Below are 24,245 nucleotides of genomic sequence, written 5' to 3'. Positions count from 1 at the left end.
GTCTGAAGAAGGTAAAGAAATATGGTGCCAAGAGGAAAGTTTCTTCTGCTAGATTTATCATCTTGGTTTAACTACTAGTATTTATATATATTCATATCATATTTATATCATGAGAATTTTACCTCCTGTTTACCCTTTACATTTTATAGACTGGGAGATTTTCTTCCAGCTCACGATACTGTGTCTGCCCCAGAGAATGGATTTATGACTAAGTGATATGGCAAACAGTTGGTGTTTTAAGTACTTTGATTCTATTTCCTACCTAGCTTCCGTTGATGACTAGATTTCTTACTTAGTAGGCGTAGATGTTTTTGCATAGTTACACAATGGGTGATTTGCTGATCATTCTGCTATAGTATACATCCCTTCAGGGTTTCCTTCCACAGACCTGAGCACAGGGCATTATTTGGCTGAATTGAAGTCTGATGAAAGCCATGAACCATAGCTGTGCAGATTACATATATATATATGTGACTGCCTTCCAAATAAGCATCTACAGCATGTTGTAAATAAATGTTAGGGGACCAAAGCAATACAATGGATTTGGTATTTCACACTCCCATTGCTCAATGTTTTTGAACAATTTCTAATTTATCAAGATGGTGAAAATCCATGTGCAAGACCACTGCATGGTTCTGTTATTGTTAAACCTATTGTCTGAAACAGAGTTTTTGTGTGTGCTGTGAGATTTGGATTTTTTCTGAGGGATCAGCTTGAAGGGAAGATTAATGTTACCATGAAACATTCAAAAACACAGACTCAGAAGTACCAAGCTTAAAAAAAAGTATTTTGGATTATTTAGAGACAGCAAATAAATGATTACGAATACTGAGGGTCTGCTTTTTTCGATTCATATGACTAACAGCTGGGTTTCCAACAGGGGAATAACAGTTGTATGAGTAAAACTGAAACTCACAGATAAAAGTAAGAAGTGAGCAACCTTGAAGTGCTAAGTATTTAACCAGCCCTGGGAAAATGAGGGAACTTCTGCAAAACTCACCAGCCTTAAGAGCTGCCTAACGCCCTTTGCACCTCTGCAAGGAAAGGGACTTTGCTTTTATTAGGGGAGAAAACCCCCTGTAACTGAAGAGCATTGGTTTTCATCACATCATAATAGTAATGCTGCTTTTCCTCCATCTTCACTGCTAATTATAATGACTGGTGTGCATCTTGTGTGAAAAAAAATCCCACCTTGCTTCTACTCTCCTAATGCACCCAAGGTTAACTTCGTAGCTTTGAAGTCTAGCGAAGAAGGAAGCAAGCAATCAAAACCCCACAGAAGAGTGTTTTAAAGGAAAAACAACAAGTTTCAACCAGGAAGCTTTCTGTGTATTCAAATGCAGAGCTGTGGGGTATGTCACCCCATGAGCAGGGAGTTGTTGCAGGCACAACTCTGCTTCTGAGATGTGTATCTAGAGCAGGGAAAGACATGCAGACCCGCATACACTACTGGTGGGCGAGAGGCTTGGTCAAAAATTTGACAAAGTATTTCAATTAGCGTCCTCCAAGCAGCTGCCTGGCACCGGAGAGCTCAGACAAGGCACACCACCATTTCACGGGAGCCGGGGCTAGAAAACCCAACAAACAGCAGAGCGGCTTTGACAGCAGCGTTTCAAGTTCTGCTGCCCTCAACTTCTCCCTTGCGGGCTGCGCAGACTTCAGGGCCGCTGCACCGCGGAACAGGCTCCGGCACCGACACCCCGAGCCGTACCCGAGCCTCGGATTCACCAGAAAAGAGGGTCCTCGGCGCCTTCCCGGCCCCCACACGGCCGGACCCTGTGAGAGGGCCGCCTGTGCTGGTCATGGCTCCTCCGGCCCAGACAGAAAGGTAACACAGGCAGAAAAAGCTACGGGCACGGAAAGCTGCCGGTAGAGAGAACGGCAGCCTGAGCCGCGGCGAGGCGGGGCGTGAGGCGGTCCCGGTAGGGGCGGCTCCGCGTCCCGCAGCCCCAATGGGCGGTCGCAACGAGTGGGGAGTGCCGGTGGTGGTGCACGTAGCTCTCCCAAGATGGCGGCTTCTCCGGACCGAGCTGCGAGAGAGGCTGCGGGGCTGGGGGTGGCAGGCGGCCTCTGAGGGCGGCGGTTGGGGGCTGGCGGCGCTCGCCTCGGCTCCCCGCGGGGTGACGGGGAGCTTTCCGCGCTGCCGCAGGCTTCACCATGCTGCGGGGCTAGAGCCACCGAGGCGCCGCAGCGCAGCGTGGTAATAATGTTAGCAGAGGTAAGTGCCCTGCCGCGGCCGGCGGGGTGTGGGACGGCGGGGGAGCGGCTCTGTCCGCCCCATCGGGCAGCTGTGGGCCGCGGCCTGTGATGGGGAAGAGGCTCTGTCTTGCTCCGAGGCCTCTGACCTGCATAGGTACAGGCAGCCTCCCCTTTGGCTAGGGAGGGCGGCAGCGCCGGGGCCCTCTTATCACTTCTCCCTCCTCCCCGGACAGGCGCCGTTTCCCAGTGAGGGGCCGGCAGGGCCGGGCGGGACGGGGACGCTGCAGCGTGCGGCAGCCGGCCGGGGCGGGCTGGCGGGTCTGCCGGCGGTTGGGCTTTCCCGGCCGGTGAGGGGCCGATCCGCCGCGGTGGGCCCAGTTTTTGGGGGAGCGCACCTGGGAGGAGGGAGCCTATCTGAGCCGCAGGCCTCGCCGGAGGGATGTCCTTGCCCTGGCCCCGAGCGCCGGCTCCAGCTTCAGACCCTTTGGCCTCCTCCTCTGCGGTATGTTCTAAAAGGCCCTGTATTTCTTTTCTTCTTAAAACGAACATTTTTGTTGTTGCGGGAGTTTGTGGTTGTAGGTAATTGGTGGAAGTTAGCTGCCTGGGTTCGCCTCTCTGGCAGGGGATTTCTGTCCCAAAGTAGATGGGCAACTAAGCTGAGGCAAGCAGGTATTTGAGGATCAGCATGGGCTAGAAATGGCTGCTGTGTCTAAAGGTGCTCCCAACCTCATCAACGTCTGGTTGCTGGAAATGAGGCTTTCCTCCATACTCAGTTTTCTCTATAAAGACTGATTGATTTTCTTTTTTTAATATGTCAGTAAGATGTCTGGCACACGGATACCTCTCTAACATGACGACTGTATTACCTGTGGTTTATACTTTGTTGCTGTATCCTGCAGTGAATGTTATTTGTCCAAAACTGGATTGTCTTAAACGGTGAAGGGTGAGGGCTTAATTTCTGGCACCTGAAAAATTTAGCTTTGCTTTCCTGAGTGGTAGCTGAAAGAGTATCCTGAATCTTTCAGTTTACATCAGTTCCGAGTTTCATGGCATTATGAGCTCTGATTTCCTTGGGAGGGTAAGATTTGCTGAGTGAGTTAAACCTGTAAAAGTACATGACCTATTTTTGCATGAAGGATATTTAGTGAGTGGTCAGGATTAATAAACTTAGAAACATAGAATAGTTAGGGTTGGAAAGGACCTTAAGATCATCTAGTCCCAAACCCCCTGCCATGGGCAGGGACACCTCCCACTAAACCATGCCACCCAACTTTCATTATATGGTGTTGGTCAGTGTGATGCATAAGTATTAACCAGAGTAGTTTAGATTATTTTGAAGGTGGCATAGAATGTTCTGGGTCAGTGCCTCATACCAGACTGTTTGTTCTGTTTGATGGTGGCTGTATGTGCCTATCTGAGACACTTCATTGTCTTGGAATTGAATTATTTTAGTTTCTGGTGTAGCAGCATGGATGACATTTGCTCCATTGGGTTTTTGAGGTAAAACTTAGGCCTTACGCTTGTGATGACCACTTACGATACTTAGCCTTGGTCTCTGGAGGACTGGGTTCTGATGTCCTTTACTTGTAGTACCTCTATATAAAATATTTGTAGACAGGATGCTTCAGGGTAAAATATTGCAGGCTTGGTGTCAAGGAGGTGACTTTAAATTTCTTTTTTTGGGAGAGGCTTTGCTTGCCTGCCTGAAGAGCAGTTGTGGGGAGTTCTTCAAACAGCCAGACAACTCTTGGCTGTCAGAGGACGCACCTGACATGAACTGGAAGTCCTTTCCAGCTTGCTTTTTTGGGTGTTCCAGTGGTGACTTGGTATCTAAAACACCTTGTGAAAACTGTGCGGTCACACCCATGAACTGTTTCCACACTTTATAGGAAGATGCAGATTGCTTCAAGCCTACTGATACATGTATTCTATAAACACTTAAATGTCTACCCTCCCCTTTTTTTATTTTTATTTATATGTGAAAATTGAGATGGAGTGTGTGGCAGACATTAGAGTAGGGCAGTAGTAATAACTGTACGTATCTGTAGGTTGCCTAAATTTATCTTAATAACTTCAAGGAGGGGAACACTGGACAGCCAGCAAGTCCTCATGGTGGGTTTGTTTTTTTCTTCTCTTTCAAAGTAACTATTTTATTTAAGGACATACAGTGAAATGGGGTGAAAATTAATGGATATTTGCAGACTTGTGTAGTCTGCCACTGTTTAGAATGGCCAAAATCACTGTCATTTAGTGAGCCATTAAAAATTGTAATTTTTATATTATAAATGTAGACAATATTGTTCTTAAATCTATGTAAACGTGAAAGGCAGAATCTGGTTTGACATGTATTGTTATCATGCAGTTAAAACATAACTTTCTCCTGATCAGTTTCCTGCATCCTTGATGCATCCATATATGCAGACCCCAGCAGCTTCAGTCCAGTTTTGTGTGGATGCAGTTAGGATTAGGACCTTGTTATCAGTAATTTCAGGGGAAGATTGCACTTCCTGTCAGGAAAAAAAAAAAATGGTGTTTTTTATTCGGCCTTCCCTGCAGGTCTTCCGATTTTGGTTGCATCAGAAATCATGTTGTTGGATGCCAAACACATATACTTATTTACTGAAGCAGCAACACCATTCCGCAGTTTTTATCACCTTGGCTGTTGGAACTTATTTCTGCAGTCATGTTGAACATATGCATTCTGAGTCCTGCTGCAGTGATCATTTCCCTGGGCTGTTGGGTTAGCCTTTCTATGCCTTTTCACTTGTTCCTCTTTTCTTGTTCATCAGCTGTCTCCTTTGCTTTTCAAGACCCAATGTGGCCTGTTTCCATGTGACTTACTGTTTCAGCACTTTCTCATCTCATGAGGCCGTGATGGACAGTTGCAGTGCTCTATGTTTTCAGACAACTGTCTTCACCGTTTTTTGCCTCTTCTGCAAGAGCAACTGTACTGTCCTGGCTACAGTGAGGCAGCAGATGTTTTACAACTCTGGCTCTAGCTGGTCAATATGTCTTAAGTTTTGATGGAAACAAACATTAAATAGGATTTTCATGGGACTTCATTTACAATAAATTTTAGAATGTCTTTCAAATTGATGGCCTGTGCTGTCTGCATCTGCAGCCTGTGTTGCCTTTAAAAAAGGCACTTTAGAAAAAGTGAGAACTAGATCTTTTTCCAGTTTCTTTTCCTCCAGTTGCTCATTAAACTTTTGAGATGCTTAGTGAGGATTTCACTCTGAATTTAACAGCTACGGCTATGTTTTCAACAACTTAATTCTAAGTTTAGCAAGAGTACTTTGTTGCAGCAGTAGTGATGGTTGCGAAGATTTTTAAAATTTTACAAAGTAGGAAAGATTTTTATTTTATTTTTTCCCCGTGTCCACAAATAAAAATAAGCTCACACAAAATGAGCTCTGTGTTGGTGTTTCTTGTTGCAACAAGTCAAGATAATTCCTTAACATGTAGTATTTCCTTTCTGTTAAACAATCTACTTTTGTTTTTAAAAGATTCTTAACAAACTTTTTGGATAAACTTTGATAGCCTCTAGCTGTTAGAAATAGTTTTTGAGCAAATGCAAGCAAATTAGCCTGATTTTTAAGAGTAAAGGTTGACTCAGAAGCTAGTTTTAACTTGCTTTAGAATAATAATGAATTAGCCGTACTGGAATGCCAAGTCCAGCTCTGAAAGATGCAGAATGCAGTTAACTGCTTGATAAACTACAGCATTGTTCATTTTTTCTGTTCCTTGATACATGGCTTGGGAAAGTTGCTCTGATGCTTCATGTGACTGAACTGTGTTTTGCCAGTAGAGACAGCTGCAAATGTGTAGAGAATTAGCAGGGCATGGAAAGAAATTAGTTTTCTGTCCTTTTGTGGAACTTTTATGAGAGAGCTTTGCCTGGGTGCTAGTGCTTTGCCAGGTAAGATTTAGCTGGAACTTCAGTTGCGAGCCCTCAGAGGGAAAAAGCCTCTATCTCTTCTTCAGTGTATTTTGTAAATGAAGTCTGCCTTTTTGCTGGTCTGCTTTGCGTTCCTAATTGTTGCTGTGACAGCTCTTTTAATAACTCCGTATTCTGTGGAGTTTCAGTTAAAATTACATGAGGAATGGTTGAATTAGGAAAATTAACCTTTTACAAAGAACGGATGTCATTTGTTAATAGTATTTGTTTTTATATTTTGCTGGATATTAGTGAAAGATAGTGTCTGAACTCTCAGGACTATTCTTAGAGTTTACAGTTGGGCCTAAACTGCTGAGAGGTTGCAGAACTCTGCATTCAAACTCTAAAATGTCAGTGTGGACCATTCCCCAAAACAGCATCAAAGAAAAGTGTGAAGTTGCATAGTTCAGTAAAAATAGTAATAGCTTGTCTGGGTAAATAGCTGAAGGAGCTCCAAATGATCATTTCCTCTGTCTGGTTACACTCGAGGGAATTATCTCTGTTTTAAATATGTTTGTCCCTTTCTCCCCACCCTTGCAAAGATGACAAAGCATGTTTCCCTTTGAGCTAGCATTAGGAGAGTTGCTATTATTAGGAACAAGAAACCACTGGTGTCGTAAGTCATTGGCAACACTTGAAGAATTAATAATTTGAAGTCCCATTAGCACTTTTCACTGTAACTTGGCCGAGAGCAGCAAGGCTGGAACAGCAGAAAAATCAATTGTGATTGGCACTTGCAGTTACATGAGAGCGAAACTTCAAGAAGTACAAGGCATTGTGCTCTTGGGCAGAGATGCTTGTTTTCTCCCTCATACCCATAAGTAATGTCTGACTTCTGATTGGAAAAAACCAAGGCATTTTTTCGCAAGAGCACCCTAACCCTGCTTATGTAATTTCTATGGTGTTACACCTTAAAATGATGACTGTGCGATTGTGATTATAGGTATGAGGTGAAACAGGCATTTACTCTTAATGTGAGTAAGCATATATGATACGTATGTTCAGCTAGGGGACTCCTTTTATAACTACTGTTTATTTTGGAAAGTAAGTAAATTTCTACACTGTCAGAATTTGGGAATACCCGTTAAAGACTTTATTCTTTCTCTGGAGCAGAAGTAGCTGTAAAATCCTCAGAGGGGGAAGGTGAATTTTTGAAGAAATCAAATGGTGTTAACTGTTTTTCTGTTTTCTGCATGGAAGGAAATGTGATCTCTGTACTGCAGTTAAAACACCATGAGTCAAATTTATTCTTATAGTTTACTGTGGGTGTTTTACATTTAAAAAGCCCAGCAAAATTTAACTTTTGTTTAAGTGAAATTATCTGAAAATCCAGGGATTTCCCATACAGCATACAGTTTGGCCATAGTGGTTAGTTCAGTAGTTTATTTTGAAGTTATTTCACCAGTGGCCCTTAAACTCATTCAGTCCTGCTGCTTTGCATATTTTCTTGGACAGTAAGCATAAGACCAGGTTGATTTGAACCTCAGCAGTTGGTCAGTCCACCAGCTGGTAGCAGGAGAAGGGGATAAACTCATCTATGCTTGCTTGTATGTCCCTTCCTGCATCAGATGGCCTGTATGATGTCCTTTCTGTGCCTTGACTTGCTCGGAAGCAATTTTTGATAATCAGAAATATTAAATACCAAGAACTGTATGTATTTATTTATTTCCCAGGTAGAAATAGCACTGTATTTATTGAAGTGAGGGATAATATGGCCTAATTAAAACCTGTTGTCCAAAATGTCCATTAATGTCCAAAATTCTTGATTTGGTATCCCACTGCAGTTGGAGTTTCAGGTAGGAAGATGAGCTTTTTACATACTTTCTTTCCAAGGATAGTCCTAAATTTGAGGGCTTACTTTGAGGAGTATTGGCTGCTTAAATGGAGCTGTGCTCTGTTACAGGGTGGGTTTTATTTTTTATGTCTGTTCTTCTGCCTTTTTTCCCCTTAATCCCATGCTTCTGGGAGAGGAACAGAGTGATCCCAGTTCTATTTTAATCTGTTTGTGTCAGAATGCTATTATTTCGTAATTATTACTATTTTAAGATCATGTATTCCTGGTCTTCAATATATTTTTGCAATTCTAAGAAATAACTGTGCTCAATGCTTCTGCTGGTACCCTTGAGGCTACATCTTGTCATGTAAGGGAACAAACTTGAGCAGGAAGTTTGAATTGCTACATATCCTGTAGGATGCTCTGCATTTCCATGCTTCTAGTCAGTGCTGTCAGACAAGGTCAAGTAGAAAATACTCTTAAGTTCATAGCAAAATCCTTTCCACAGTTAACCAGCTGATTATGAAACACTGCCTTGGACTTAGGATCATTTCTCCTGTAGCTCTTAATTGGCCTGAAAGCACTGGGACAGATTGTGCCTGGTGTTCCCAATCATCCTCTATCCAGCATTTGGCATTCTGAACTGCAGGAATGAGTTAAAAATCTGGTGTTGTACATGCTTTAGGAAATAAGTGTCCAGCCGGTATAACTGTAGAAAGAACGACTGCTTTAAATTTTTGCTGACTATCAAAATGATCTTGGACAGTTTGACTTGGAGGCATAATGAAGTCGTCTTGGTTGCCATGCTGCTGTTCTAACAATTGCTGCTACAGGCTGAGGAGAGATGTCTGATGAGGCTTTCTTTGACGCCTGGCACTTCTTCGCTTAAACCTGTGCATTCTATATCCTTTAGGTTATTATAAAAAAATAAACTTTGTTTATTTTCTGTTTTACCAGGTATTGTACTATTTGATATAACGTTGTATAGTTTCACTTTTCTGAAGCATATGAAATGATTTCTGTGACATCTTGAAAGTAACAGCATCAGTAATAATAGGTATTCCTTATCCACTGAAGGAACTATTTGTGCTTGAAATTGCATCTTGTGTTTTGGTATGTGGTGTTTTGTTGTGCTGAATATTTGTTTGTTTTGTTTTTTTCCCCCCCCAGTATATCATGGCCTATTTGTTACTGATAGATATAATAATTTTAAATGAAATTATGTTTGAGTAAGGTATCTACCCTCTCATAGCATACTTAGAAGATAAATTTTTTTTATGTTTTATATACCAACTTAGTATTTCTGATCACAATGCTAAAACCTTGAATTTTCATTTATTTAGTAAAGTAAAATCTCCTACTGTGGAAATCTTAAGTCTTGTGATGTTCTAATTACAGGTATAATCTATGTATACAATGAAATGGGGAATTACTTATTATAGTTCATTTACTGTTTATATATAATTTTAAAATTCTTGTGGAAAACAAATTCTTTTACGTGAATACAGAATCATAGAATAGTTAGGGTTGGAAAGGACTTTAAGATCACCTAGTTCTAACCCCCTTGCCGTGGGTAGGGACACCTCACACAGGCCATATTGCCCAAGGTTCTGTCCAACCTGGCCTTGAACACTGGCAGGGATGGAGCATTTACCACTTCCTTGGGCAGCCTGTTCCAGTGCCTCACCACCCTCACAATAAAGAACTTCTTCCTTATATCTAACCTCAACTTCCACTGTTTAAATATAAAAATAATTTTCATTGTTTTGAGAAGAAGATATTTAATTACAATGCTAGGCTAGGAGAATAAAGTTGTATTTTAAATTCTCAATCTTACCACAGTTTTCCTTCTTACAGTCAACTTTTTTTTTTTTTGTAAATTGAGTCCTTTGTGGTAGTTGTGCTAAACATAATCTATTCTTCCTTTGTGTGCACAAGCATTTAGTACTAGCACCTTGGTTTCTAGTCTTGCAACTATATACTGCATTCTCCTTTTTGTGCTTCATGCTTGCATTAATTTGACTCACAAGTGTGACTAAAACTTAGAAATAGGTTTTATTTCTTCATGTTTGGTTTAAGCTGTGGACTTTAAGTAGTATTGGTCTTGCATCTTTCATTTGGCAGTTACCCTCCTATAGCTTCTTGAATTCTTAAGAAGCTTACAAGTTAGCAATAGTAAGACCAAAGGCAAACAATGTTTCTGTGAATGTTTTTAAGCTCTTCCATTACTTAATTGGGTATTTACTAAATGCTCCAACTAATGATGGTCTGCTGTTGCCCATTACTGTTTCTTTTAATTGTGCTTTATTTTACCAATACCCTCTTTTCTTTTGTTTTCTCTTTGAAATTAGTTTTAATAATCCTTGCACTCTTAATTTTTCTCTGGATTTCTAGAGATTTGCCCATAACTGTTATTTCTCTTATTCTCTATTTTTTATGCATTATGCAAAACATTTTTCTGTTTTCCAATTATCAAAGTAACTACACTGCTGCTGTGTGGAATAGTATACCTTGGTTAGTCTATGAACACTTCCACCTTGCTGTCTGTATGGCTATTTGTTTATTGCTTGCTCTTGTGTGTGCCCTTTTACTTTATTTTTCTTCCATATATATTTCTCTTTTACTGCTGCTGTCACTGGGGTGGCCATATATTTTTCTTTTGATAACCTGAATGCATAAAAGAATTTAAGTCAGTAAGAGTGCCCTTTCCTGTTTGCCTTATTTGGACCTAGCTTGGGCTGTCACTGAAGAGATTTTCTTCCTTCCACCAGATAGAAGCTGGTGTGATGCTGCTGCTTGTTATCAGGCCTATCAACTGCACGAGGAATTGTTTTGTCTCGGTGAACCAGTCTTCTGGGGAGGCATGAGGGTGGGAACTCTGGAGAAGCTGCCAAATCAACAGCTGCGTGGTCTGGTGTGAGGGAAGTGCATAGTGCTTTCCTGCATTTCCTTCTGTTTAGATCTAAAGTGAATCGATATCTAAAATAATTCCTGTCCTTTTGAAAATGGGGAATGCCATCATTCCTTCTGTGCGTTCTGAATGCGTTTCTGCCTCCAGGAAAAGTTAGGAGTAAGGTTAGCTAACTCCACTTTGGTTAGGTTTACTTTTTGTTTTTGATGTTCTTGACTAGGTGGCAATGATTGAGGGTTTTAGATGTCTGCTGTAAACTTACCTAAAGAGCTGGATACTCAAATTACTTAATTAGCTTAATCTATAATTAGTTTCAGTCTGTAATCTTGAAGTATTAGTAGCAAGAGTTGATACACCATTTCTGTGACTACCTGTCGCTTGCCCCCCCCCCCCCCCCCCCCCCAATTTAAATTTGTTGGAAATATTCCATGCCCTGATGTTTGGTAATGAAGTGTTCCACTGAGTTCATAGAATATTATTGGCAGATTTTTCCTCTTCAGTGTTGCAGTGGCTCCCAGTGTGTATACCTGGGAGATAACCTGGGGAGTAGTAGGCACAGTGACTTTGGCCTCAGATTTTTTGTGAGGAAGGAGAGAAAGACTACTGGAGGCTGAAAGATGCATCTGGGATACTCGACAGGCTCTTGGCTTCCATAGTGAGGCCAGATAGAGGTTATGGAGCAGAGTCTTGAAAGAAATTGTAAGAGGTTTCACTCTACTTACACTTATTGGGTTGCTTCTGAGCTAGGCACTGCAGTGCCTGTCAGCAGTGTTACGTAGCAAATCATTTGTGAAGTTTCTTAGGGGCTGCGGAGACAGCAGGCAGAATGGTTTTCTCAGTATTTGGGAAAAGGCAAAAGTGCACAGGGGACCATGAAAGAGATGCACAGAGCAGTCATGCTTTTCAGTCATCTCTTGGAAGTGTGTGGTTGAATGAGACAAGTAATAGGGACTGAAGAAAGGATTGGGAAAGGGGGTATTAAATGCTTGAAGGGAAAGATCTGAATTGTTTTCATTACATTTATCCCATTTGAAAAAAGTGTTTAAATATTGTTCCCTTTCCTCCCCCCCCTTAAGTATCTCAAAGTACCCTCAAAGTCCTCCTTTCTACCCATTCTACTGCCCATTCTGCCAAGAGTTCAGTATCAACTGCTCATTAAAGAAGTTGCACTCATTTTTGCATGTTGTGGACTACGGAATCATTTGGAGACACTAAACTAATCTCTTTCTCCGTTTTATGCAACTGGATGATATTCTATCCAGAAAAACACTTGCAAGAACTGGCAGCTTTGAGGCTTACTCTAACTTTGTAAATGTTTTCGTTGTTTTGTATAACATGTGTTTCCATAGTTATTTTGTCTTCATTCAGTAAGCATGCTTCATAGGAAACTTGGCTTTGTAGGAGTTCAGATGTACTCTGAGACTACTGGGAATCTGTAGTGAAACAGTGGTCATACCAGGTTCTGTGTTTTGTACTGGAGAAAACTTCTGGCACTTGAACTGCAGCAAGTTTAAACTTAAGAAAGATGCAGTGGACCAACTTAATCTTCAGAGGAAGGTGCTAGTAGTCTGTCAGTGGGTATAATTTTCTTGCAAATGTACTGTATTTGTAACTTGGGATCTACTTGTTATTTGGCTATTGAAAACTGCTTCTTTGTGGTGCATACTATCATCTTTGAGGTTCCTCTATTTTTTGCATCTGTTTCCTTTTGTAGTTTAATTGTGATGCTGATTAAAAAGCACCATATTTTTTTAAAGAGTGTTGGGGAAGTTTGACCTGAACATCACTCACCTCATCACAGAAAACGATTAGGTTGGTCAGACAGGATTTGCACTTGGTAAATCCATTTTGGTTGCTCGCAACACTCTTAGTGACTGAGACGAGGCTGACTAGTGTGTATTTTACTTCCTTTCTGGCCTGGACCTTTCTTCTTGCAGATTTTCTGCAGCTGCCAGTATAATCTGGGAAGTCATTTATGTTGGCTTTCTGCTGAATTTTGGCTTTCTGGATTCTATAATACTGGTGGAACTACTGTTTGTAGTCAAGATGCCATGTGACATTACAGCTGAAAAACTCAGTGTGGTTTTCCTTTCTGAGCTCTACATTATTAGGGTTTTTTTTAATCCCTTTTAATATTTTTTTTATTTTTTTCCCGGGGTGGAGAGGGATGGGGATCTTTTAAGAACATTATTTCCACAAACGGATGTGACATGACTGGCTCTAGTTAGAGACAACAACCTTGATCACTGGGGACAATGTAGAAATTAATTTTCAGTTGTGTTGAGCATGTTTGTTACTGGAGGACTTCTGCTTATGTTCTCTCATATTTGTAACCTGGCTTAATAAGGCAGTTAGAGTTTCTATATTTAGTCTAGTCTCAAAAATATTCTAAAATTATGCTGCTAACTTAATATTTTCAAACAATTTTTTCATTTAGATGAGGAGTGTTGCTTATTTGGGAACTTTCAGATTGTGGTACGTATTTCTAAAAGAATAAAAAACCCACAGTAAAATATTATACTGCATCCAAAGCGGTTTCATCTTAAAGTTGGTAGGATAATACTGTAGTTCAGAGGACTTTGAAAATTGTGTTTCAAACAGCAGAAACAATACTACTAATGGATTAAAGATTTAAACAAAACTCTTGGATGACTAATTTTGGAGCCTATGGAAGCTACGGTAGTAAATGGTCATATAGAAGGTGACGCCTCTATCTTTCTACAGTAGATTGAAGTGCTAGGGTTTTTTGTGTGTGTGTGTGTGTGTGTATATATGTGTATAAATATGAAATATATATATAAGCACATAATAAGTTTAATTCTCAGTTAAAAAAATCAGACATCCTGCAGCTATGCCGTTGAAACATATGCCTTATCAGTCTTTTTGGAAGAAATTACTGGTTTTAAGGAATGAGAGAATAATATTTTGTTTATAGATGCTTTCAAGCAAGTCATCAAGTGGTAGAAACAAAAAATTTATCCTTTTTCAGTGTAAAATTTTGAAGGTACTGTCTGCTGCTTCATGTGTGAGTTTTTTTGGGAAAAAGCAAAATAAAAAAAGCATAATTACTGCTGCAGTGTCTAGTTCCAAAATGTTCATAGTATTATGGAATTTATCTTATTTGGTACTTTCATGTCTTTGACAGTTCTGTATTTGCAAAAGCAGAGCACTTTCACTTCATGTCACTTTCTTTTTTGTATTATTGTTTGAAGTTTCTGAGACTTCCTAAAGTAGATACTGTATCATTGTGTACATACTTTTTTTTTCTTTTCCTTAATCTAATTCTATCAGTTTAAGATTACGGAAACTATTTTGTGCACAGCATCTGCTGTAGAGTTGTGTGGTATCTATGAGGAAGGAATAATGGTTTTGTAGTAAGAAATGTAATCACTGTTCATCAGACCTATTATGATCCATCTTTTTCCATGTTCTTAAGATCATGGAGAAGAATAGGTTGCCTTTGAACAGGAGGCTATGTCTCAAACCATTTATGCAAATAATCTTAGAATCATAGAATACTTAGGGTTGGAAAGGACCTTAAGATCATCTAGTTCTAACCCCCCTGCTATGGGCAAGGACACCTCACACTAAACCATCTCATCCAAGGCTTTGTCCAACCTGGCCTTGAACACTGGCAGGGATGGAACATTCACAGCCTCCCTGGGCAACCCGTTCCAGTGCCTCACCAGCCTAACAGGAAAGAATTTCCTCCTTATATCCAATCTAAACCTCCCCTGTTTAAGTCTGAACCCCTTACCCCTTGTCCTGTCACTGCAGTCCCTAACGAAGAGTCCCTCCCCAGCATCCTTATAGGCCCCCTTCAGATACTGGAAGGCTGCTATGAGGTCTCCGTGCAGCCTTCTCTTCCCCAGGCTGAACAGCCCCAACTTTCTCAGCCTGTCTTCATACTGGAGGTGCTCCAGTTGCCTGATTATCCTTCTCTGGACTTGTTCCAACAGTTCCGTGTCCTTTTTATGTTGAGGGCACCAGAACTGCACACAGTACTACAGGTAAGGTTTCACAAGAGCAGAGTAGAGGGGCAGGATCACCTCCTTCAACCTGCTGGTCATGCTCCTTTTGATGCAGCCCAGGATACGGTTGGCTTTCTGGGCTGCAAGCGCGCACTGGAGCCAGCTCATGTTCATTTTCTCATCAACCAACATCCCCAAGTCCTTCTCCGCAGGGCTGCTCTGAATCTCTTCTCTGCCCAACCTGTAGCTGTGCCTGGGATTGCTCTGACCCAGGTGTAGGACCTTGCACTTGGCATGGTTAAACTTTATGTGGTTGGCATCAGCCCACCTCACATGTGTGTCAGGGTCCCTCTGGATGGCATTCCTTCCCTCCAGCTTATCAACTGAGCCACACAGCTTGGTGTCATTGGTGAACTTGCTGAGAGCGCACTCAATCCCACTGTCCATGTCACTGACAAAGATGTTGAATGAGACTGGTTCCAACACTGATCCCTGAGGGACACCACTCGTTACTGGTCTCCAGCCGGACATTGAGCCATTGACCACAACTCTTTGCGTGCGGCCATCCAGCCAGTTGTTTATCCACTGAGTGGTCCACCTATCAAATTGATGTCTCTCCAATTTAGAGATGAGGATGTCATGTGGGACAGTGTCAAACGCTTTGCACAAGTCCAGGTAGATGATAATTTTGATGTATGTTTTCTTAGGAAGTATGAACTGATACAGGTAATGGCACGAATTGGGCAGTATGGGGGAGATTTTGAGGTCAAGGAATAGGCAGCTGCTTATTGATTGGCAGGAAGGATGCTCGTGTGAATTTAACCACTACTATGGAACATGATCTTAAAATTGAAATTTCTCTTTTACTTTCAAAAAGCATGGCTGGTAGAGTATGAAGAAACCCGTTTAAAAATGTGTCCTGTGTGACACAGGACACAGTTGCAACTGTTTCTGCAGCAGCTCTCAGCTCTGGCCACAAGTTTTTAATTAGGTGGAACATAATGAGATGGCCTGCTAGATTTGACCCTTATGGAGATCGGCTGATTTAATTTATTTCTGTCTAGATAAATATTTGGAATCATAAGAAGCAGAAATTGTTCCAGAAAGGATGTTGATGATTGCTTAAATTTATTTAATGGGATCAGGTGACTTCATTATTTTTAGCCATTTAGGAGAACAGACTTTTTTTTTTATCACTTGATAAAGATTTTGGGGGTTTCCCTACTCCCTTTGCCAATGTTTTGCACTAGCGAAACTTGAAATAGATGTAATCTGTTCATGTAGAGGCTGAACAGAGAACAGTCTAGATGATTTCATTGGCTTGAATTCAAACTAGAGTTAGAGGGATTATTTTTTCTCATTTTAGATCACCTTAGCTGATCCTGTCAAGGAATAAGCCTGGCTCCATTTCGATTGACTAAGGTGATGCAAAGTGCTTTCATTCTTTTTGTCTGTTACCTATCCATATAGCTAAACTAACTTAAATACAAGTTAGTATGGATTGTTACAAAGGAAAAAGTATCACTTTATTTGAATTGTATTAACAATGAATTTGAGTATCTCGCTTCTGCACTTAAGAAAGTGGGTGAAAATGGGCTTGCATCTCCTATTTCCCACTGTTATCTAAGATGCTCAAGTGTTTCTTTTAAACTTGACCCAGACTTCCTATCCTTTTAAACTAGATTATAATTCAGAGTAGGTTTTAATGCAAACACATTGTCTGAAAGCATGTGTATGTGTCTGTGAAGGTGGCCTCTTGTTTTACGTGATAAAATAAATTTTACTTTCAAAATAAGATTGTGTGAAATGAGGCTTTTTGTCCCTTGATGATAGTTCTGTATAATAAAATAGCTGTTAGCACTGAAAATAAAGGTTAGTAAAATGGAATTAGGAAGTGGACTTGTTTTTCATGTAGTGAAATCAGCAACGGTGTCAGAGCAGGTGTGAGAGAGGAGGAGGAAAAAAGAATAAATCTTCACTCTGGAATCCAGGCTGAATTTTACTTTTTTTTTTTTTTTTTTTCCTTCCTCTTCTTTTTCTCCTCACTTGAAGAGAAAGCTTGTTGAAAATACCATTTCTGAAAAATTAGGAGTGTTAATCAAAAGACTGTTCTTTTTCTTCATGAGCTTTATTACACAAGCCAGTTATATCAAAATACAGAACATAAGTTGTTCATTTTTACTTTAATAGCAATATTCTGACTATAGCAAGTGGGCAGGTTTTAGTATTAGAATTTGTTGCTTTCTCAGTAAGTGCTGAAATTGAACTAATATGCACAATAGCTTTGAAACTTTTCAGTTACATGCTGTACTTTAGTCTTATGTATTTTAAGAAAATGTAGCAGACCTTTTCATTTAAAGGTTTGCACTTCTAAAAATGAGTTTGGTGAATAGTCGAAACAGTGCGGTAATTGTGATTCTAGAATTTAGATGGAAGGTTATTCCCTGTTCGTAAGAGCTTTGTTACACCACCTTGTAAAAACTGTAGGGAAGGATAGGGGAAATAGATCCTCAAGGCTTTTCTGCCTCATACAATGTGAGGAGCAGCAGGAAAATGCAGACTAAATAGCTAGACGTGATTGCACTTGAATTAATCCAACTGCTAACCAGTTAAGGCAGTTGACATAGAAAGCGCATGTTGAGTGGAAGAGGAGGAGGTGAGGTAGAGAGGGGACAGATGTACTCTCGCATAGCATAGCAAAGGACTGTTCCCGGCCTCTGTAACCAGGAGGGATCAGCAGGAATACTGAATTTACAGCCAGAAGAAACTTAGTTGGCCTAAATTCTTAACTCTGAAATTGTGTAATGCTTTTCTTTATTTAGAAGATGATTACTGCATATATTTATACTTTAAGGTTACTTTGGGGGAAAAAAAATCAAAACTTGGAACAGTAAAACCAAGATAGACTCTGTAAAATTCCTGTTAAAAAATGCCAAGAGTTTTCATATGAGTGCTGCAGTAAATTGTTGTGTAGATTCACTACAATTGTTTTTGTGTACTGTGAAGTAGGAATGGACTTTAGGGTTTTGTTTTACCTTGCCTCTTTGGGCTAGGAAGGAAAGGGGAAAAGGATAAGGAAGAGGAGGTTAAAAAGAGACCTTTTAGTGATGTTAGGAAATGAGGATATGCAGAACTTTTCAAAAACCCCACTTGAACATGTCTTTCACTTGATTGCTGCAACTTTTGCAAATAGAATGTAACTACGAAGATGTTAATGGCTTATTTCACAATTGTTAAATATTTCTCTAGCAGTGTAATATAGCAGTTTCAATGCAAATGAAATTGGCATTCCGTTGCTACAACTTTCCAATTTTACTTGTCAGGCTAGTGAAGAGACACTAGTTTGAATCCTAAAATAATGTTTTTAATCATTTGACAAAAAGGACACTCACCTTAATTATAGAAATGTTTATATATGAACATGTTCCAGTTATACTCAAAATGGAAATCAAATTAAAAGATGTGTAGAATTAACGAAATTTAACTTGACACCTACTGTGTATGTAATCCTTGACAGTTTTTTTAAAATGTGAGCCCAGAGGTGACATTAAATACATTTGGCAAGACATCATATTAAAAGAAAAAATCCAGTTTAAACCACCCAAATGGCAAATGACGGTTTGCTTATCAATGTCTAGTTAGGGACATGTCAGCTGCTGTAGTTTTTTAATATGAATGGACAAATGAGCAAAGTAGTGTGGTTTTATTTTTCGGTTTTGCTATTCTTTCAATGTTCATATTATTCTGTTGCAGCTATTATATTTGAAAATAATCACAAACGGCAATCTCCAGAGGTGGTATGAGCCTGCTGGATGCTACTGGTGTAAGACCTATGCAGTATTCTGATAAAGCTTCAAGATTGACAAACTGATGATTCCAGAACCCAGTCACCTTGTACGGATGTTGTTTCTGCTCTTTCCCTATGTCCAAACTTTAAATCGTAACTACCCTGAACATGATAGGGAATTGGCAAGAGAGCTGAGTACCTGGAACAGGGGCTTCTGGCTGCAGTGGAAGGACCCTGGAACCCAGAGCCTCTTGAGAGGAAACGGATGTGATTGCTGTTTGAGGGCAGTGGGGAGGATAGAAAGAAGTGGAATACCTACTGGCTGGACTTCCGGAGTAGCAGTGGTTTTGCACTAAACTAGAAACATGTATCATATTATTAGCTACAAGCTGAAATTGACAGGACCAGTTTAAATCCAGACAACAAACCTATAGTTACACTGGTGAATCATTTTAGTGAAAGTGTATCAATATCAAGTGTATGGGCTTGATTTTTGCCTGTATCAAGCAAGGAGTTTGCTTTAAGATAGAGGCAAAGCTCTGAAAGCATGTCAGATGGATTAGGCAAACAAGAAACCTATTGAAGCTCCTGTGAAGTATAGTAAGACATAGTTGTTACTGGAGTAAATCGTTGTGGTTGATACATTAAATCTTTGTCATACTCCCATTGGTTTTTCTGCAAAATACTCAATTCAAAACTACTAAATTATGTATAACTGCATACTAAAATACAGTGGGATTTTTCTTTTCTTAAACTGTTGGTTGAAGACTGTATGGCCTAGGTTTCTAGGCAGTGAATTTTACAGATTTACATAAGCTCCTGTGTGAATGATCATGATAAGTCACATAGTCTTAGTTCAGCACTACCAGCATGCAACTGGGACCATCAAAAGGCTGCATTAATTAGGAAGCACAAGCCAAAGAACAGAAAATCGTGTATATAAGGAAAAGTTTTTTTTTTTTTTTTGTGTAACACTTTTAGTAGTTGGCTGTATACTGTGGAAAAAATATTCTAGTCAAAAAAAACACCAGGTGTTGTTGAGAGGTGACAGTCTTGTTATCTGAAACATCTGGATTAAGCTCATGTGAATATTACCTTGGTGTGCCTTCTCTCACCCGATGAGCTCTTCAGTGTCTCTTTGGACTTACAGGCAGCCCTTTTCTTAAATGGCAGTTTATTTTGCTAACGCAATTCCATACTATGGGAAGAAAATTACTGTATGTAACTGATGCTATATTAGCTGTTTGCATATTTGACCTTACAAATACACTGCAGAAGTCATTCTTTGTATTATCTCACATATGGAAGAGAAGAAGTGGTGATGGTGGGGCTGGTGTATGGCATCTGTTGTGATGGTAACCAAAAATGACTAAATGATGGAATGGTTGTGGATGTGGAATAAAGGTCCTTTATCTGTGTGCACATGTGTGGATGCACACAGTATATACCCATATATGCCTGCTACGGGATTAAGGCCTAAATTCTTCAATAGTTAGGTAACTATCCCTAGTTTCTTGAAGTTCAGTAAATAGTACTATGATAGTTCAGTTTGGATGTTAGCCCTCCCAGCATAGGCCATGTCAGCTTCTCTTAAAGAGTCTGCCAGCATTGTACCATCTCTTCAGAAGACTGGCTTGTTCTTTCTGTCAAGTAATATATGTTCACCCTGCACTTAAATAACTGCAGCAAGGCTAGACAGAGCTTCAGTAAATCTGTGAATCTTCTAAAGAATTGACATTATAAATGAAACTTATTTGGAGCTAAGTTATAAGTAGTGGGGTTTGAATTTAAATACCTGAGCTAGTTCCATACTGACCAGCTGCAGAGTTATACCTGTGTAATGTTTGGACTTTCTTTTGATAGTTCATTTTGATATTTTGAAGGGACTTTAAACAAAGTTTTAATATTTGACTGGGAGTTATACTGCTGAAGTCCTTTTAAGAACTGTGAAGCTAGGGGAAGTTTTGTTTATAGTCAGCCTAATGGGAACTATACTAATGATTTCTTTTTATTTTTTGAATGTCCCACAGTCTGTTAGGCTATAAACCACTTACCTAAATTATAAGAGAATTGGGACAGTATCTTTTGTACTTACTGCAGTCTACCGAGTTGTGCAAGTTTTAAGAAATCCTATTAAAATATCAAATGAGATTTGAATCTCTGTAGCCATAGGCTGAATTGCAAAGCTAGAGCATAGGACAAAAGGTCACTGTTTTATTTGTTAGACTTACAGAACTTTCTTTGTTAATTATGCATTCATCCAACTCTGAATATGTGTCCTGCTATCTAGTTTAATTAAGTTTTGTTAAGTCATTTAGAGTACTAACCCCATATTCAGAACTTTTTTGAATAATACCATTAAGCATACTGTTGTTTTTTTTTGACAAAAAAGAGCACAATTAAATGTTATCTTCTATGTGCATATCTTACTGTTGCTTGTAGTGCTCTGCAGAAGTTCTAAATGTAGTTCTGAGGGCATGAATATGAGGGATCTTCTTTGTGTATTGAAATGTAGCTGTATAATGAGAGCTCATGTCTTTTTTAGTTAATTGTTGTATTTGCAATTTTTTTTAAATCAATGTCTTTCTGTTCCCCACCCTCTGTGCAGTTTATTTACTGCATTTGCTTATTATGAGCCAAATAAATCTTCTATTCAGTTGTGGCCAAAAATTGTTTTTAATTTACTATAGCACAGATATTCAGCCTTTTAGCTGTGTGGATTGTATTGTGAATATCATCTAATAATGCACTTTTTCACCTTAAAGAGAATTGAGTAACTTGCAGACCAGTTTTATAATTGCAACACTTTTAATTAAAGAGCATATAAGTATGTAGACAAGAGTAATTTTTTCCAGTCTCAAACACTAAGAGGAAAAAAAAAGTATAACTTCTGTCTCTTGCTAAGAAACCTTATGTAGAAAGAAAGCAGAATTTTTTTTAATATTGTTAAACTTATAATAAACTAGGAAGAATTAAATTGCTCCGATAATTACAATTTACATCTATGAAACCGTTTCTCCTTAGAGCTACAATTTTGCTTTTGGGCAACCCGATGTCTTGCTCTCAGGAAAGAATTGAAGATACTTTATGTAGGAGCCTTATTTTATATTCTTTTTCATTGTTTATAGGATTTTTGAAGCTTTTTTGTGAGGAAGTTAATTTTTCTGAATCCCATGCCTAAGATGGATTGATGTAATGTAAACAGTCACTTTAGAGGAATGAGAGAACTTTAGGCAAGCTTCTCTTGTCCTCTGTTTTAAAAGCTAAAACAGGGCTCTCCAAAAAATATGGTGTTCGATCTCTGCTTGTTTTCTAAATGTCAAACTGCAAGACTAGTTTATTTAAATGCATTCTTAGTGTTACTTGTTGACATAGCAGTTGTCTGAGTTCCCATCAGGGTGTCATTTGATCACTGGTAGGAAAGGCGTAAATTAGGCAACAAAAAAAGAAAAGTTGAGAACCTTAGAGCTAGAAGAGTTTTGATGGCCTATAAATACTTATCATCAGATTCATGCTTTTGGACTTGACTGTAACATGCTTTCCATATTGCACTAGAGACTAGATTGAATTAAATTCATATAATCTTTGTTGTCTGCATTGCAGCATTGTGAAGGTCCAAAACTATCGTAGCTTTGTTTTCCCTACCTTGCTTTTTAGATTTCCCTGCATATATGTGTATATATGAACATACAGACATATGTCTGTCTGTCCAGATAGATCAAGTGTGTATGTGTGTATATGTTTATGAATGCACGCATACTATAACCTACAGTGGCACAATAACCTGAATCTCACTGCTATTTCATACTCCTGGTGAATCCATCAGTGCAGGAAGTTTTGTCTGCTGTGTTATACAGGGTACCAGCCAAAGTCCCACCAGCCCCCCAGATGCATTTGTGGATGATTTTACGTGTACCAGGGGCTTCCCAAACAAGCCTTGTCCCCTGCTGCCAAAGTATCAGTCCTACCGGCTAAGCCAGGTCTCTTCTAGGAGCATGATGGTACCTGTGTGGAGAAAATGTATTTAAAAAATAAAACTTGAGCAGTAAACACCACCTGTTAGCCCTTTTGAGACTTGACTGGAGAAAGTGACGCTTTTTGGTCTTGCAACTGCTTTGATCTAGGGAAGAGGTGTAGTGTTCCTTGGTTGTGAAAAATGACATGTTTAGTTGTATAAAATGAGATTGTATTCATCTCCTCCTGTTTTGTTACAAAGCCTACATTTTTCTTGGAAATAGCGGAGAATTTCTCAGGGAGGAAGAAAAAAGGTATCTCAAGAAACAAAGTGCACAAAATAAGAATAGAGAAGAAAGAAATTGCACATTAAAGGGCAATAGTTGCATCTGAAGAGAAATGAGGAATAATATTTGATAGAAAAATGCTCTGATGTTGGCTTAACTAGACTACTAGCCTACAGCATAATTGGATAGCAATATGCTTTTAAAAAATAAAGGTAATTTTTATTCATCAAGCAAAATTTCTTTTGTATATAGTTAAAATGTCTCAAGCTTTTTAGACACAGCAAATACTGAAGACTTAAAGTTGCATGAATATCATATTAATTATTTCTTTTCCATGTGTTCTTGTTTACAGACCAGTCTTTCCATATGGGGATGGGGAAGTCTTGGCCTTGTGCTTTTTCTAGTAACTTTTGGACCCTTCGCTATATTTTACTTTGCATTTTATATCCTCTGCTTTGTGGGTGGGTAAGTATACTACTCAATGTTTTGTATGATTTACTATGAACATAAAATTTCAGTGTGTATATTAGAAAATAGTTTGCTCTGAAAATCTGAATTTATTTTTATGTAATTAATATTCCCGCAATTGAGTAGCTCTTTATGAGCAAAATTATTTTTATTAAAGTTTTCTATCAAAAGTAATTTTTTTTTTTTGCCGTTGAATAGTGCTTGTACTACCTTTGTCCAGGAGAAAAAAAATCTGATTGAACAAATAAACAAAAAAGAGGATCTATTTCTACTGAGTGTTAGAGGACAAATGCTCATGTAAAATCAATGTTAACTTCAGTTCATAGTTTCTCTTGTCAGTTCTTTTCCCAGTACCTACGAAATTATGTCCCCTTTCATTGTAACAATCTCATTTTCCTACCTAAAATACTTGGTTCATGGGGAAGGTGAGTGGATATTTTCCTGGCTGTGTGGAAATGATGCTACGTCTTGGAGCATCAGTTCAGCAGCCGTAGACATGTCATTTGACAGGGAGGGAGCAAGGGGGTGATGATATTACAGTCTTTAGCGCCATTATTACATCCTATTTCAGCCTTGTAACCATTAAAAATTTTATTTTTAATGCCAAGTCTAAATATGTTAGTGGGATATTCTTCCCTCGTCTCATTCATAAGATATATCTGCCGGATAGTAACATCTTTATGCTCTTTAAGACCTGCTTGACTTTTCATGGGATGTTCAGGGTATCTTTATTTTTTACCTTCCTTTGAAATGCTCTTTTAACCTTCTTATTGGATACAGCATAGTCCTGTATGTCTCCAAAAAAAAAATTAACAGAGTTTAGTGGCTAGAATTAGAGCTGTTATGCTTGGGTTTCAACTGTATTAAACTTGGAATTCCACCTCTGAGAAAGTAAAATAGTCTATTAAAGTGAGTTAAAGTAAAACTGACTTCTAAGTAAATGCTTTTGTCTTGTTA

General features: G+C 39.2%; 1 protein-coding gene across 10 annotated transcripts in view; it reads left to right on the top strand.

Annotated features, from left to right (window-relative positions):
* Positions 1–1,986: 1,986 nt before the first annotated feature.
* Positions 1,987–24,245, top strand: part of SNX13 (sorting nexin 13) — a 66,320-nt gene continuing 44,061 nt past the window's right edge. For 9 of the 10 annotated variants that reach the window (XR_008971804.1, XM_057406201.1, XM_057406202.1 and 6 more), the window contains exons 1-2: positions 1,987–2,218; positions 23,173–23,285. Coding sequence is in view for 9 of the 10 variants with exons in the window: in XM_057406201.1 (XP_057262184.1) it covers positions 2,207–2,218; positions 23,173–23,285 (125 nt within the window). In the remaining variant the exon portion in view is untranslated. Of the gene's footprint in view, positions 2,219–23,154; positions 23,286–24,245 lie in introns of those variants that run through there. The other variant, XM_057406199.1, reaches the window with a different exon arrangement.

The sequence above is a fragment of the Pezoporus wallicus genome, unplaced genomic scaffold, assembly GCF_028554395.1.
Source record: "Pezoporus wallicus isolate ANWC-B61680 ecotype Strahan unplaced genomic scaffold, APGP_CSIRO_Pwel_v1 contig_5879, whole genome shotgun sequence".
NCBI lineage: Eukaryota > Metazoa > Chordata > Aves > Psittaciformes > Psittacidae > Pezoporus > Pezoporus wallicus.
The sequence above is the reverse complement of the archived record's forward strand: the minus strand, read 5'-3'. Positions and strand labels throughout refer to the sequence as shown.